The 14,447-nt window shown below is 44.6% G+C and overlaps 1 protein-coding gene and 1 non-coding gene across 2 annotated transcripts; both read right to left on the bottom strand.

Moving 5' to 3' along the window:
• Positions 1-7,797: 7,797 nt before the first annotated feature.
• Positions 7,798-12,861, bottom strand: TMEM107 (transmembrane protein 107). The gene is made up of 5 exons (XM_065910400.1): positions 12,642-12,861; positions 12,416-12,483; positions 12,214-12,314; positions 11,380-11,476; positions 7,798-11,154 (listed from the first exon to the last, which is right to left on the bottom strand). Exons 1-5 carry the CDS (start codon positions 12,726-12,728, stop codon positions 11,085-11,087), a joined length of 423 nt encoding a protein of 140 aa, XP_065766472.1. The 5' UTR covers positions 12,729-12,861; the 3' UTR covers positions 7,798-11,084.
• Positions 10,191-10,326, bottom strand: LOC136150406 (U8 small nucleolar RNA). Its single transcript, XR_010659833.1, has one exon. It is a non-coding gene; the product is annotated as a U8 small nucleolar RNA (small nucleolar RNA).
• Positions 12,862-14,447: the final 1,586 nt, after the last annotated feature.

The raw sequence follows: 14,447 nt of genomic DNA, 5'->3' as shown, positions 1-14,447 counted from the left end.
TGCTCTCAGCTCCCTCCCTGTGCCTGGTACAGCCACTTCCCTGGTCCTCAGGCCCTGACACGGAATGTCTGGGTGGCTCAGCCTCTGTGAAAAGGAAGAAAAGAGCAGCTCCCCTGATGGTCTCAGATGACGCTGTGGGAGGATAGTTTGCGCTCTTTGGCCCTACGACTACTCTACTTTCTAGTCAGAGAACAAAGATAACAAATTTCAGGCTTTTAAGTTCCGAAGCCACAGCCTCTGGGTCTCAGGTGAGGTTGAAAGGAGGTATAAACAAGCAGAACTCCCCACCCCCACCCAGCCTCAGCACCCTATGCTAGCAGGGGAGCAGCTAGTGGAGGACTAGACAAGATGTTAGACACAGGTTTAGGGGTCATTCTCATTCCTGGACAGCCAAGTTCAGGGGATAAGGAAGGGAGAGAACTCAAATACACTGAGGGAGCCAAGGCCATGGGGTGTGGCTTGGAAAGCTGGCACATTGCTCTTACTGTTGAATTCTGGGGACAGCAGCAGCAGGATAGAAATGAGAGCACATGTGATCCACAGAGGCGGGGACCCAGGACGATTTATCAGGCCGAGAGGACTCTCATTGAGCAGCCCTCCCCACTCACCCCATCTATGCTGTGGTGCTAAGGAACTCCCCAAATTTAGATCAGTGGTGGAAGCAGGAGAAGAAGTGGGGTGGGGAGACTGAGTTCACCTGGAAATGACTAAGAGAATGGTTTCTGCAAGCAGGTAGAATGGAGACCCAAAATAGAGACACACTGAACCAAAAGAAAAATCAATATATTCGTATTAAGTGAGATCTTAGCTTCTACATTCACCAGATCAATCTCCAGGCCCCATTCCCAGGGCTCATTCAAAAGAAGTGGGAGGAGGCCCAGGGTCACTTCTAACAAGCACTTCCAATGGTTCTGATGTAGGCGATGTGGAGGAGACCTTTAATAAAGGCTTAATAAAGGTTTTCTTTTATGGCTTTTTCCTCTTCTAACAACTGACTTTGAAGTTGGGGTTGAAGGAGGCTGGGTCATTGTCCCACTGACTCATGAACTTGCTCCATCCACATGAGTCAAACCTGACCAAACTAGTAATTCATTTCAGAGACACTGTGTGTCCCTCAACACAGCGTGTACAGAAAAGGCCTTCTAATCCGGAGTAGGAGCAGCATGCCTGAGGGAGCACTGCCTGGATTGGGGACAAGGGGTCAGCCCCACCACTCTCACTATCAGCTTCTCACACCTTGTGACCTCTGACTTTGCCCTCCAATCTGGAAGACTTGGGGCTGCCTGCCAATCCCTGTGTTCCTGGGGGGAAGGGAAACTACCAAGTACCTATTGCCTGTGAGGAACTTCACATAGATTACCACCCACACTCAGTCTTAATTACACAAATAATATGACTCCATTCTCCTCAAGAAAATATTAGAACACTAATAAAAATAAATGAAAAAAAAATATTAGAACACTAGACATAAAGCTGAAGTCCTCTTGAATGTCCCCCACTTTGTGTTTTTGTTTTACTTTCTGGAAGTGTTCATGTATTCCTTCTTTTGGGGAAATAAGTTTTCTTGTTATATATTTTTTTCTACTATTCTATATCCTTAAAGATAGATGTTGATTATCTTTTTAAAAAATTTCCAAAATGCAAGATCCTCTCACATCTCTGTATCTATCTTTTAAAAATTCAGCATTATATTGTAAACTAAGAAATTGGTAACATTCAAAATGTAAAAGGTACAAAAGAACGTGCAGCCAACCTTTGTCCTGAGCCACGCAAGACCCCTACTCCACACAGCTGCTGTCTCCAGTCTTGTAAATCCTCCAGAATGGTCAGTGCAGGGACAAACATAGACATAGATACTTTTCTTTTGAAAAATACAAATGTTATCACACTATATGATTGAGTTTCCCTATAATTTTCCAATTATAGACATTTTTTTTTCCTTGTGCTCCCTAGTATCTCTGTTTCTTCCAGACTTCTTGGTAGGCTTTCTTTTTTTATTTTTATTTATTTATTTATTTTTTAGGCTTTCTTTTTTTAATACATGGGAGAAATATATGGGAGGAATCTCTCTTTTATTTTGGAGGCTTTCTTTAAATGTCTGCTGGTGCTTGGCTCTCTGGTTAGTATTTAATAGGGAGCCACCAAGAAGCAGAGTGGAAGATCTGTGTGTGTGTGTATGTGTGTGTGCACGCGCAGGGGAAGGGCACTCATTGACTGGGCTTTGCTATAGGACAGTGGAAGCCTTTTCATGCAGACTCCCAAATGTTGACAAGTGACAGAACTCCTCTGGGGCCAGTTTTTTGAGAGGAAAACATCCCCCATTCTCTGTCTCTGCCGTGTGTGTGTGTGTGGGGGGGGTATTCAGTTTTTTGAGAGGAAAACATCCCCCATTCTCTGTCTCTGCCGTGTGTGTGTGTGTGTGTGTGTGTGTGTGTGTGTGTGTGTGTGGCGGTGGGGGTGGGGGTGGGTTTGAGGGCGGTTCCTGTTTCTAGCCTCAAGCCTCACCCCTACGGTGCCTGGTGTCCCCAAGTCCAAAGCCTCCCCCAAAATGAGCAGGTGGAGGGGCAGTGTTCATGACTCAGATGTGAGAGGATAAAGGAGACCCAAGTGTCTCGATATACTGAACACAGGGTCTCAGCCCCCTCTGGGTTCAGCCAGGCCCTGACCCAGAGTCTGGGGACCTCCAGGATCTTCTGGCATCATGCCCTATTTGGTATGGGTCTGTCAACACCCTTAGGCCACTGTCCAGCCTCCAAAGCCTTGTTGAAATCTTTTTATCCACTGTTGCTTTAGTCCTTGTAGAAATATGCCTATTTGACTCCTGTTATCCAGTTAAGTTATGGAAGGCACAGAAGACAAATGTTCATGGCCAATCTTCCATGTTTATAAGTCTCAACACAGTTTCTTTAACTAGTTCCCTCAAGGACCAGCTGTGGATTCTCTTTTCTTTTGGCTACCAGTGGGGCATATGTGATCTTAGCTCCCTGACCAGGGGTCCAGCCGGGGTCCTCTGCACTGGGAGTATGGAGTCTTCACCCTAGACCACCAGGGAATCCAACGACTGACTTTTAGGTGGTTGCCAATTCTGTCACTGTTACAACAGTGCTTTTAGGAACATTGTTGTAAATACTTCCCATGACCAATCAGTCCACAGGGCAATCCTGTGAAGTAGGCACTGTTGTTTTTTTCCTTTTTTTTTTTTAACCTGTGCCCCACGCCATGTGGGTTCTTAGTTCCCACTAAGATATATAGGGATTGGACCTATATCCCCTGCATTGGAAGTGCAGAGTCTTAACCACTGGAACACCAGGAAAATCCCAAAGTAGATATTGTCTTGATTTTACATGTGGAGACACCTAGGGTCAGAGAAATGCCTTGATAGGGTCTTTTTTAAAATTGGGTAGTCAACTTTTTTCTTACATGTAGAATATCTCTTAAAAATTTTTTGTATAAAACATAATAAAGTGATATCTTTTTAATCTGTATAGTTCTCCCTGCTCTGCGCAGAAACCAGACAGGCAAGCAGATAATGAATGACAGTGAAGCATGGTCTCAGTGAGGAGTGTTTCAAAGGAGAACCCCACACGGCAGGCCTGGGAGGCCTCCTGATCCCAAACTCTCATTCTGCAACCTTCCATTCATTAGAAATTCACTGGGGTTAGCAAGTTTCTCTATCAAACACTTGCTGAATTGAGTCAGCTGATCTGACCTGATACCCAGGAGTCTCGGGTTCTGGTCCCATCTCTCTGTCTGAGTGATGTCCTCAAGTAAGCTGCTTTCTCCTCGGGCCTCTTTCACTCTACTATGCCCGGCACCATGCTGGCACCTGGAGCTACACTACTATATAAGAAAAGAGTTCATGAAAAAAAAAAAAAAAAGAACAGAGCTCATGAGAACACAGCATGGGGAAGTTCCCTGGTGGTCCAATGGTTAGGAGTCGGCTCATTCATTGCTGAGGGTGCAGATTCAATCCCTGGTCTGGGAACTAAAATCCCACAAGCCGTGCAGCACAGCAAAAAAGAAAGAAAGAAAGAAAGGTTTGTCAATTACACTTCAATAAAGCTAAAGGGAAAAAAAGAAGCACCCACTGGAATTTTTGACAGATGTAATGAGCAAGTGATCAAGACACTTGCCAACACAGCTCAGACAGACTTAAACCAGAAAGGAGACTCTAAGGGCTCACATGACTGGAGAGTGACTAGAAACAGCAGGATCCAGGTGCTTGTTTGATGTCATTGGTGATTGGTTTCTCCATGTCCAGCCCTGCTGGCCTCTGCCTTAGCTTCATTTCCAGACAGGGAACAGAAGCAGCTGCAGGCTCACAATCTTTCAAAAGACTAGGTTTTTTCTTTTTTTTTAATGAACATGGTTCAAAATTCCAGAAGTTCAAAAGAGCAGATGGAGAAAGTCTCTCTCCTACCCTTTTTCCCAGTTTTCCCCCAGCTTCCACCACTCAGCCACCAGTCCTCCCAGTAGTTTGCATCCTTCCAGAGATGCTATGTGAATATAGCTTTCCGTTTTTTGTTTTTTTCTTTTTTTCCCTTTTTTAACACAAATGGAAGGCCACTACACGAACTGTTCTGCAACTTGCTTTTGTCACTTAACTATCTTGGAGATTGCTACAGGACCATGTATAAAGTTTACTTTGCTCCTGGCAGTATTTCATGGTTATGTAATGATACCAATCCCCTGTTGACAGACATTTGTTTCCAATCTTTTGCCAATACAAGCAAAGCTGCAAGGAATAATATACACATTCCCATTCTACCTGTGTGCAAAACCATAGCCTTGACTAGATGGACCTTTGTTGACAAAGTAATATCTCTGGTTTTTAATATGCTATCTAGGTTGGTCATAACTTTCCTTCCAAGGAGTAAGCGTCTTTTAATTTCATGGCTGCAATCACCACCTGCAGTGATTTTGGAGCCCCCCAAAATAAAGTCTGACACTGTTTCCACTGTTTCCCCATCTATTTGCCATGAAGTGATGGGACCGGATGCCATGATCTTAGTTTTCTGAATGTTGAGCTTTAAGCCAACTTTTTCACTCTCCTCTTTCACTTTCATCAAGAGACTCTTTAGTTCTTCTTCACTTTCTGCCATAAGGGTGGTGTCATCTGCATATCTGAGGTTATTGATATTTCTCCCGGCAATCTTGATTCCAGCTTGTGCTTCTTCCAGCCCAGTGTTTCTCATGATGCATATAACTTCAATAAGCAGGGTGACAATATACAGCCCTGACGTACTCCTTTTCCTATTTGGAACCAGTCGGTTGTTCCATGTCCAGTTCTAACTGTTGCTTCCTGACCTGCATACAGGTTTCTCAAGAGGCAGGTCAGGTGGTCTGGTATTCCCATCTCTTTCAGAATTTTCCACAGTTTATTGTGATCCACACAGTCAAAGGCTTTGGCATAGTCAATAAAGCAGAAATAGATATTTTTCTAGAACTCTCTTGCTTTTTCGATGATCCAACGGATGTTAGCAATTTGATCTCTGGTTCCTCTGCCTTTTCTAAAACCAGCTTGAACATCTGGAAATTCACGGTTCACATACTGCTGAAGCCTAGCTTGGAGAATTTTGAGCATTACTTTACTAGCATGTGAGATGAGTGCAATTGTTTGGTAGTTTGAGCGTTCTTTGGCATTGCCTTTCTTTGGGATTGAAATGAAAGCTGACCTTTTCCATTCCTGTGGCCACTGCTGAGTTTTCCAAATTTGCTGGCATATTGAGTGCAGCACTTTCACAGCACCATCTTTCAGGATTTCAAATAGTTCAGCTGGAATTCCATCACCTCCACTAGCTTTGTTCGTAGTGATGCTTCCTAAGGCCCACTTGACTTCACATTCCAGGATGTCTGGCTCTAGGTGAGTGATCACACCATCGTGATTCTCTGGGTCTTGAAGATCTTTTTTGTACAGTTCTTCTGTGTATTCTTGCCACCTCTTCTTAACATCTTTTGCTTCTATTAGGTCCATACCATTTCTGTCCTTTATCGAACCCAGCTTTGCATGAAATGTTCCCTTGGTATCTCTAATTTTCTTGAAGAGATCTCTAGTCTTTCCCATTCTGTTGTTTTCCTCTATCTCTTTGCATTGATTGCTGAGGAAGCCTTTCTTATCTCCCCTTGCTATTCTTTGGAATTCTGAATTCAGATGGGAATATCTTTCCTTTTCTCCTTTGCTTTTCACTTCTCTTTCACAGCTATTTGTAAGACCTCCTCAGACAGATATTTTGCTTTTTTACATTTCTTTTCCATGGGGATGGTCTTGATCCCTGTCTCCTGTACAATGTCCTGAACCTTCATCCATAGTTCATCAGGCACTCTATCAGATCTAGCCCCTTAAATCTATTTCTTACTTCTACTGTATAATCATAAGGGATTTGATTTAGGTCATACCTGAATGGTCTAGTGGTTTTCCCAAGTTTCTTCAATTTAAGTCTGAATTTGGCAATAAGGAGTTCATGATCTGAGCCACAGTCAGTTCCTGGTCTTGTTTTTGCTGACTGTATAGAGCTTCTCTATCTTTGGCTGCACAGCATATAATCAATCTGATTTTGGTGTTGACCATCTGGTGATGTCCATGTATAGAGTCTTCTCTTGTGTTGTTGGAAGAGGGTGTTTTGCTATGACCAGTGCGTTCTCTTGGCAAAACTCTATTAGCCTCAGTAGTGTTAGTATATTCATATCATCATACAACCAATCTCTAGAACACTTATTACCTTGTGAAACTGAAACACTACTCACCTCCCTCCCCCGCCCACCCACCACAACCTTGGCAAGCACCATTCTGTTACATTCCATCCCTATGATATTCTCCAGGCAAGAACACTGGAGTGGGTTGCCATTTCCTTCTCCAATGCAAGAAAGTGAAAAGTGACAGTGAAGTCACTCAGTCGTGTCGGACTCTTAGCAACCCCATGGACCACAGCCTACCAGGCTCCTCCGTCCATGGGATTCTCCTGACAAGAGTACTGACATGGGGTGCCATTGCCTTCTCCGTCCAGCCCTATGAATTTGAGCCAACTCTTGGAACCTCATATAAGTAGAATCCAGCAGTATTTGTTTCTTCATGATTGGCTTATGCTGATTAACAAGCCACTAATTTCACAATAAAATGAAAACCTATTTTTGATGCTAATTGGCAAAGCATCTGGTGTTGACTAAGAGATATATAGTTGAAGTGGATGAAGAAATCAAGGCACAAAGAGGTTAAGTGACTTATTGGCCATCACATAACCTTGGAGGAGAGCAGGTACACTTTAAACCACTCCATAGCTCACTTCCAGTCTCTGCCCCCAGCTAGGGCTCACAGAACAGAGCCAAGGCCTGGAAACCAGCACCATCTAGGTGTTGCTTGAAGACAAGAGGTGGATGAAGTCCCAAGGAGGAGTGACCACCAACATTTACAGGGGAAAGGGAGGAGACAACCCTATAATGTGTCCTCAGTGGCTGGTCAACTGTGAGTTTTCAATCAGTATTCATTAGATGAGTCTAAGAAGGAGCAGCCAGAATAGTTGGAGGTAAGCCAGTGGAACTAATTTTCAGAAAGGAAGGGAGAACAACTTTCAAATGAGGAGAATGGTCAACATACGGAAAAGAAGTCGAGCCAAAGTCTGGAAAGAACCTCTGGATTTAGGAACAAGGAACTCACTGGTGATGAACAATTTCTTAGGATTGGAGGAGCAAGAAAGTGCTGATAAATGTTTAACAACTCACTCTCCAAGAAAAGTATGCATTCAAATGTGTACGTAAAGTTTATTATAAATTTTGCTGATATAAAGGATGTGCAACAGAATCTGCAAATAATAAAATATACAATATTCTTTATTGTAAATTCTACTCTTGTATCCATGATTTCATAAATGGAATTATATCATAAGTATTAATACAAGGGTAGTTCTAACTTAAACATTGGTTGATATTTTTATTTTTATTTTTGATTAAGATAAAAATGAAACACTGAAGATATGTTGAAACTTCACAGGTTCCTCAGTGACTTGAGTGATTCTTTGCTGATAAGTTTTCAAATCCTGGGGGAATACTTCATCGTTGTGTATGTGTGTGTGTGTGTGTGTGTGTGTGATATTTATAGTATAACAGTTACAGACATGACACTTAAAGACTTAACCTGCATTATTTTACATTTTCTCCATCACTTTTCAAAATCTAGACAATCAACAAAGCCTGATATGTAGCATTTGCCAATTCTGTGGTATAAATACTCCCACTTAGGCCAGTTTCAAATTACTAACTTAATGTCACTAAATAAACTGGAAAGAGATACAAAGCAGTACATCATTTTATCGTATTCCCACCATACAGATACTATAAATGCAAACAACCTCAAAACCATATAATAGTAAATTTATAAAATAACCAGGAAGTGATGAGTATTTCTTACTCTGGTTTCGGGTTTTCTGGTTTGTTGTTGTCTTAACCATTGGACCGCCAGGAAAATCCCCCTCTGTTTTAGAAATATTATTCATTTAATTGCAAGGTTACATGTTCAATTTTTGATATTGCTGTTTTTAACGATCAGTCCATATGTTTCTGGAAAAACAAACAGCTTTCACAAATCAGTAAGCACACCACTGGGTGTGGTGAAAGTCAGGCATGTCAGGGGATATGACTTTCCTGGTCAAGCCAGTAACCATGACCGGCAATATCCACCTTTCTTGCTTCCTGGACAATCTGCTTCTCTAACTCTCTGCTTCAGCCACACTCCAGGGCCTCACTCAAACTGCTCCTGTAGGAGCAACACTCCTGCCACCTGGGGCAGGTTATCCCTACTCCATAGCATCTGCAAGTTGAGTTTGAAGCATTTATCAGAATTTGTTATTAAAGTACTCTGGGAGTACCAGAGATTGTTCTTTGTTTCCCTGAGCCATAATATCTGTGATGGCTCAGACCGAGTATAGTTCACATTCACATCTATTCCCTCGGTACTCACTATAGTGTATAGTAAATGCTGAATAAGAAGTATTCACTGAGTGAATACTCAACAAGGAAGGGCTGCGAGCACAGAAAGCATCACTTGAGGAGGCTCCACCAGAAAAGATATCCTTTGATGACTTTTGCTTATTTAGAATGGCCTGGGGTCCACCATTTAGGACTAAAAAGTATATAGATTAAAACCTCTATGGAGAAGGAAATGGCAACCCACTCCAGTATCCTTGCCTGGAAAAGTCCATGGACAGAGGAGCCTGGCGGGCTGAAGTCCATGGGGTTACATGACTGAGCATGTGTGCACGAGGGTGGAGGGAGATGGGTTGGTAGCAATAAAGTGGCAGAACTAAAAAAAACAAAAACAAAAACAAAAACCTCTACACTGAATCTTTCCTAAAAAAAACTGTGTCCCTGTAAGAACATTCACCCTGTGACACAAGGTAAAACTTTAGACTCTTCTCTAATGCCAAATAGTGTGTTTCAATAACTTTCTTTTGAACATGTGCTAGCTATGGGCTACCAGACAGAAACTAGGGTTGGTGTTCTAATTAGACTACTGAGTAAACAGGTGACCTCTGTCATGTTTCTGGGCTGGGCGCCCCAAATACCAGGGCAGTCTACCCTTTAGCACGTGACCCTTCCTGGCATGGTGAGATAGAAGCTTTGACACGCATTCATTCATGACACCAAATATAAGAGACATTAAAAGAACCACTTTTTGGAAAATCAGAAGTACCCAGAACGTTTCCTTCAGTAAACTTCATGAAATTAAGGAAAAAACAAACAAAAACTAACCAGCAAATTGGGACTCACGCAAGGAAACGAAACGTGGCTTGGATCCCTGGCGTTGGGGAAAAAACCCGTGAAAAAAAGGAAACAGCTATCCACTCCAAGACGCAGGTCTGGAAAATTCCATTCGGACACGACTAAGTGACTTTAACAAGTCAACCACCAAACTAAATATCACAAAAGTTAAAAAAAAAACAAAAACCCCACAACTTACACAAACCGTACACTACACAAACATACCCAAACCAAACACCCTTAGGGAAAAAACACCCAAACGTTACAGACCACACCGCTAAGTCGCTTCAGTCGTGTCCGACCCTGGGTGACCCCATAAACGGCAACCCACCAGGCTCCTCGGTCACTGGGATTACTCCAGGCAAGAACACTGGAATGGGTTGCCATAACCTTCTCCAATACATAAAAATGAAAATTAATATCACAGATCGTCAGGAAGAATCAGATAGGAGCAATCAGGGTGTTGCAAGTCCTGATTACGCAGAGCCGTTAATCACGAATCATGCGAGCTCCAATCATCATGTTCTATTCTGCCCTCCAAAAGGAGGAACAGGTAAGGATTATCCTACCTGACGATGTCGATAAGCCTGCCATATTCCGCACTCCGGGGGAAAAGACTCCGCTATCAGGGAGGGTGAGTAAAAGACATGTTAGCTCGAGCAACCTGAAGCTATCCAAGTTCTTCCACTTCTGTTGTCCAATTTATTTGCAGATGTTTTAAAATATATTTTCCCATTTGGCTGCCAAAAGAGCAAACGCTAATCCCTCCCAGAATGCTTCACTCACTTAAAGAGCTCGAGGTACTATCCTTAGGCATCACTTTATTTACATATCCCCGCCCACTCCCTTCCGCCAGAAATCTACCGTATTAACTAAAATAGAAGCGACATTTAGTATCTTACAGTGCAAGGCAAGGGTGGAAAACAGCCTTCCGTTTCTACAGTAGTTTGGCCACCCCAATTTTCTCCTAAAATTTTTGTCTTGAATTTTTTTTTTTTCTTTTGGCCACGCTGCCTAGCATTCAGGATCTTGGTTGCTCCAGCAGGGACTGAACCCGTGACTGCTGCAGTGGAGGCGTGGGGTTCTAACCACTGGACAGCCAGGGAATGCCTCTAGGAATTCCTGTAAGTTTTGATCTTATCCTAAAATATATTTTATTACAAAGGACTGTAAACAAAACGCAGATAATCCCAGACTCGAGAGATAATTACCCTAACACTGACATCCTTCACCAAATGCAGTGTTAGAAGGAGGGCTGAAGCCTTCCTCTTCCAGGAAGGGTGAGTGGTCCTTCGCTCCTTCAGCCTTCATCCCTACTTCCAGTCACGAAGGTATCAGAAAGGTTTCTTTTTCAGCCCGAAGACACTGATGAATAATGTTATTTCGGTGACAGCTGGGAGGGCACTGAGGAAGGTAGGTGATGGGTTCAGAGTTTCTTCTAATAAAAATACCCAGATCCCCAAGCCAGCGATCCCACCCCTCACCCCCTGAAGTGTAGGAGTGGAGGACTTCAAACAGACTCGGGAATGTTGAGTGGATCTGGTATCTTACACATGGAGTAAAGGGCTGGGAAGGCAAATCTTCAGATTTAAAGTAAACAAACATCTCAAACATTAGGTGCTACCATACCTGCAAAAGACAAAAATGTACCAATATGTGGTGCACTCCCAACGCTCAAATATGAAGAAGGATAGGGCCACAGATGCACCACAGTGAGCCCCGATGGCTTGGGAATACACCAGAGTCAAGGAAAGCCTTTGGATCAACAGGTAGTGATGAGCCAGAAAAGGCTGGTGATGGGCCTGGCATCTGCATTCACAATCAGCTCCTGGTGAGCAAGGCATCTCTTGCTCCCTTTACCACACTGCAAAGGCCAGAGCTAGCAGCCCAGACTTTTGGGTTTTAGGATGGCTATGTGTAGAGGCCAGAGCTGAGCCTGCACTGAGGGGAAACCAAGCTACCTCCATCCCGTATCTAGTTTGGACCCTTCAGGTGAAGTAGTAGACTCCCAATCTACTCCAAGCACACAGAAATGCTCACAGTGACACAATACACTGCTGGGATCACTCTCCAGCACCCTGGTGTTGAGAGCCTTCCCTGATCCATCTTCCTCACTTCCTATGTCTCTTCTGCGTTCCCATAGTGCTTTGTATCTTTACATCTGATGGCACCTGTGCTCATCACACTGAATTACAGATGTCTGTGTGTCTGCCTCTTCCTCAAGATAGAAAACTGTGTTGTACTCCCAGCTTGAGATCTCCAGCGCCTGGTGAGTAGTAGGAGCTCAAAAAGTGATCAGAGATTGTATCAAATCTTCCACATTGCCTAACATCTCTCCACAGGAGGGATTCTGTTTGCCTGCTACAGCAAACACCATTGTGCCAGAAAGGCCTAATTAAGTGGCTGAAGGGCGTTATGGTGGACATGGGCCGAGGAGGAAAGGAGTACACGTAGAAAGGATACAGATGAGGCTCTGGGTGCTGTTGAACATGGAAACTCCTAAGAAGAAACCAGCCAGCTCCACTGCAAAGAGGGCCAGGGTGACAGAGAGCGCTGCCACCAGCCTGCAGAAAAGAAGGAAGTGGCTTAGGCCTTCTGGACTTTTTCTAAGACCCCTTCACTCCCACTACTGCTTAATTCTGCCCACCCTGTCCCACATGCTCACTGAATGTCCTGCTTCTCATACTCTTCAGGGGTGAATTTGAGAGGCAAGCAGGCCTGGATGTTGCTGTCCTAGGGAGCAGGGAAGAAAGAAAGAGAAGTTGAAAGAGGGTCTGGCGGCGGGGTATGGGAGGACCCCACCGGGTAAGGCCCCGGGGGAGAAAGGGTGGGTTGGGGCTGAGACCACCCCAAATTGGAAGGAGGAACGAGAAGCGGGCCATGGGTCTTACCCTGGACCAGAATAAGGTGATGACGACCACCAGATGCGCCAGGAGCGTCAGAAAGCGAGAGGGCACGAGCCCCGAGATCCGGCCCATGGTCCTCAGGGGAAGAGGTACCGCCTGGAGCAGAGGCCGTTGGTCTCTGGGGCTGGAAGCTTAAGGAGGGTCACTCCTCAAGTCTCCCAAGCTAGCAGACAAAAACTCGACGTACGCCGCCTTCCCGCTTACGCTGGCGCCGCTCAGTTGCCTTGGTAACGGCAAAAACGAGGGCTACGACGGGACCTCTGAAAGTCTCGCGAGAGCGGCAAATTATCGCGCCGCCGCCGGGCCTCTGGGGAACGTTGGTCCCGGTCCACAATACCTGTGCAGATCCGAACCGGATACGGAGAATCGAGCCGCCTTCCTCCCCACGTGCAGACGAGTTGTCTGCACAACCTGAGCGTGTGTTGTGGCACTGTCCCGCATTGCCGAGTCTGCCCACACAGCACTGGCGAACGGAAACTCGGACACTCGCTTCTCCCGGTATCCCCACGCCGGGAGCGGCCTGGCCCCCAGCCCCTGCCATTTTGCCCAGGATGACCCTCCGGACACCACTGTCACCACCACGTCGGCCTTAGTGCGTCTACATGCCGAGGCCTGGACACTCTCTTTTCTTCCATCCTCCGCATCCGTGGAGCTTCTTCCTGGCCTAGGCCGAACTTGTAGAGGTGGATGTCCCTTTATTGTTCCGGAGCCCCTGGTTGTTGGCGGACCGTATACTGAACTTTCCTTGATTCTGGTTCCCCCCACCCATTTCGCTCAGATTGGTGAGGGATTTGCAGAGTACAGAAAAGAGCCCCTCTCCTGAACTAGGTTGTGGATGAGAGGCGTGTTGCGGGAAGGAAGTGGACATACGGACCAGAAAAGGGAGTGGAGGAAGAGAATGAAACCCCGCGTCCCTGGGAGGCAAGAGTCGAGGGCGGAAATTCAGACTCTACAACGATTTCCTTATCTCTTAGAGGTGTGGCCAGCTGTAGTCTCTGCCCAGCTATAGTGCAAGCATCTCTCACGATTGGGACCTCACGGACCTTCGGACCTTAAAGGTGATTCCTGCAGTACGACAACTTCTCGCCAGAATTCATGGCTAACAGTCAAGTCACAACCTCCCGGGCCCCACCCCCCAACCAGGTCACCTCCCAAGAATAATAATGGATAGTCCATAATAAGAAGAGAAAGGAGGTTTATCTGAGACAAACTAAGGAGTAGCCTGGAAGCTCCTTTCCCAGATTACTCCTGAGAAACTGCCCCAGCGAAGCATCGTTTTCAGTGCAGTTTTGCATCTTATAAGAACAAAGAACTTTATACAAATCAGGGTTACATTTCTTCTTCTTCTTCTTTTTTTCTTTTTTAAGGACCAGACGATTAATACACAGCAGGTCGGCATGGCCTTGGCACCTGGAAAGCATCTCTTATCATCACATCGAAGGTGTCCCAGGAAGAGGGGCATTTAATCTTTTTTTTTTAACATGGGCATTTTTTACTTCTGGTCAGTGTACCCTTTCCTTTAAATAATTAAAGCAGATGTACAACGTGTGTTTGATAGACCACAAACAGGCTATTTTAGTTAGGATAAAATTCAAGTTTTGTAATATTTAAGCCAGAATGACTTTCCTATATCTCAATATGTGAACACTTCTTTTATTACTACTCTCCATCTCAGTGCCTCTTAGACAGGTCTAAACTACAAGCCCAAGAGGCATTTTTTAATTTCTTCATTCATTCAACAAATAAGTCCCAGGCACTGTGCTGGATTCATATTCTTGAGGAACAAAGCAG

The sequence above is a fragment of the Muntiacus reevesi genome, chromosome 18, assembly GCF_963930625.1.
Source record: "Muntiacus reevesi chromosome 18, mMunRee1.1, whole genome shotgun sequence".
Classification (NCBI taxonomy): Eukaryota; Metazoa; Chordata; class Mammalia; order Artiodactyla; family Cervidae; genus Muntiacus; species Muntiacus reevesi.
This window is presented reverse-complemented; position numbering and strand designations above follow the sequence as displayed.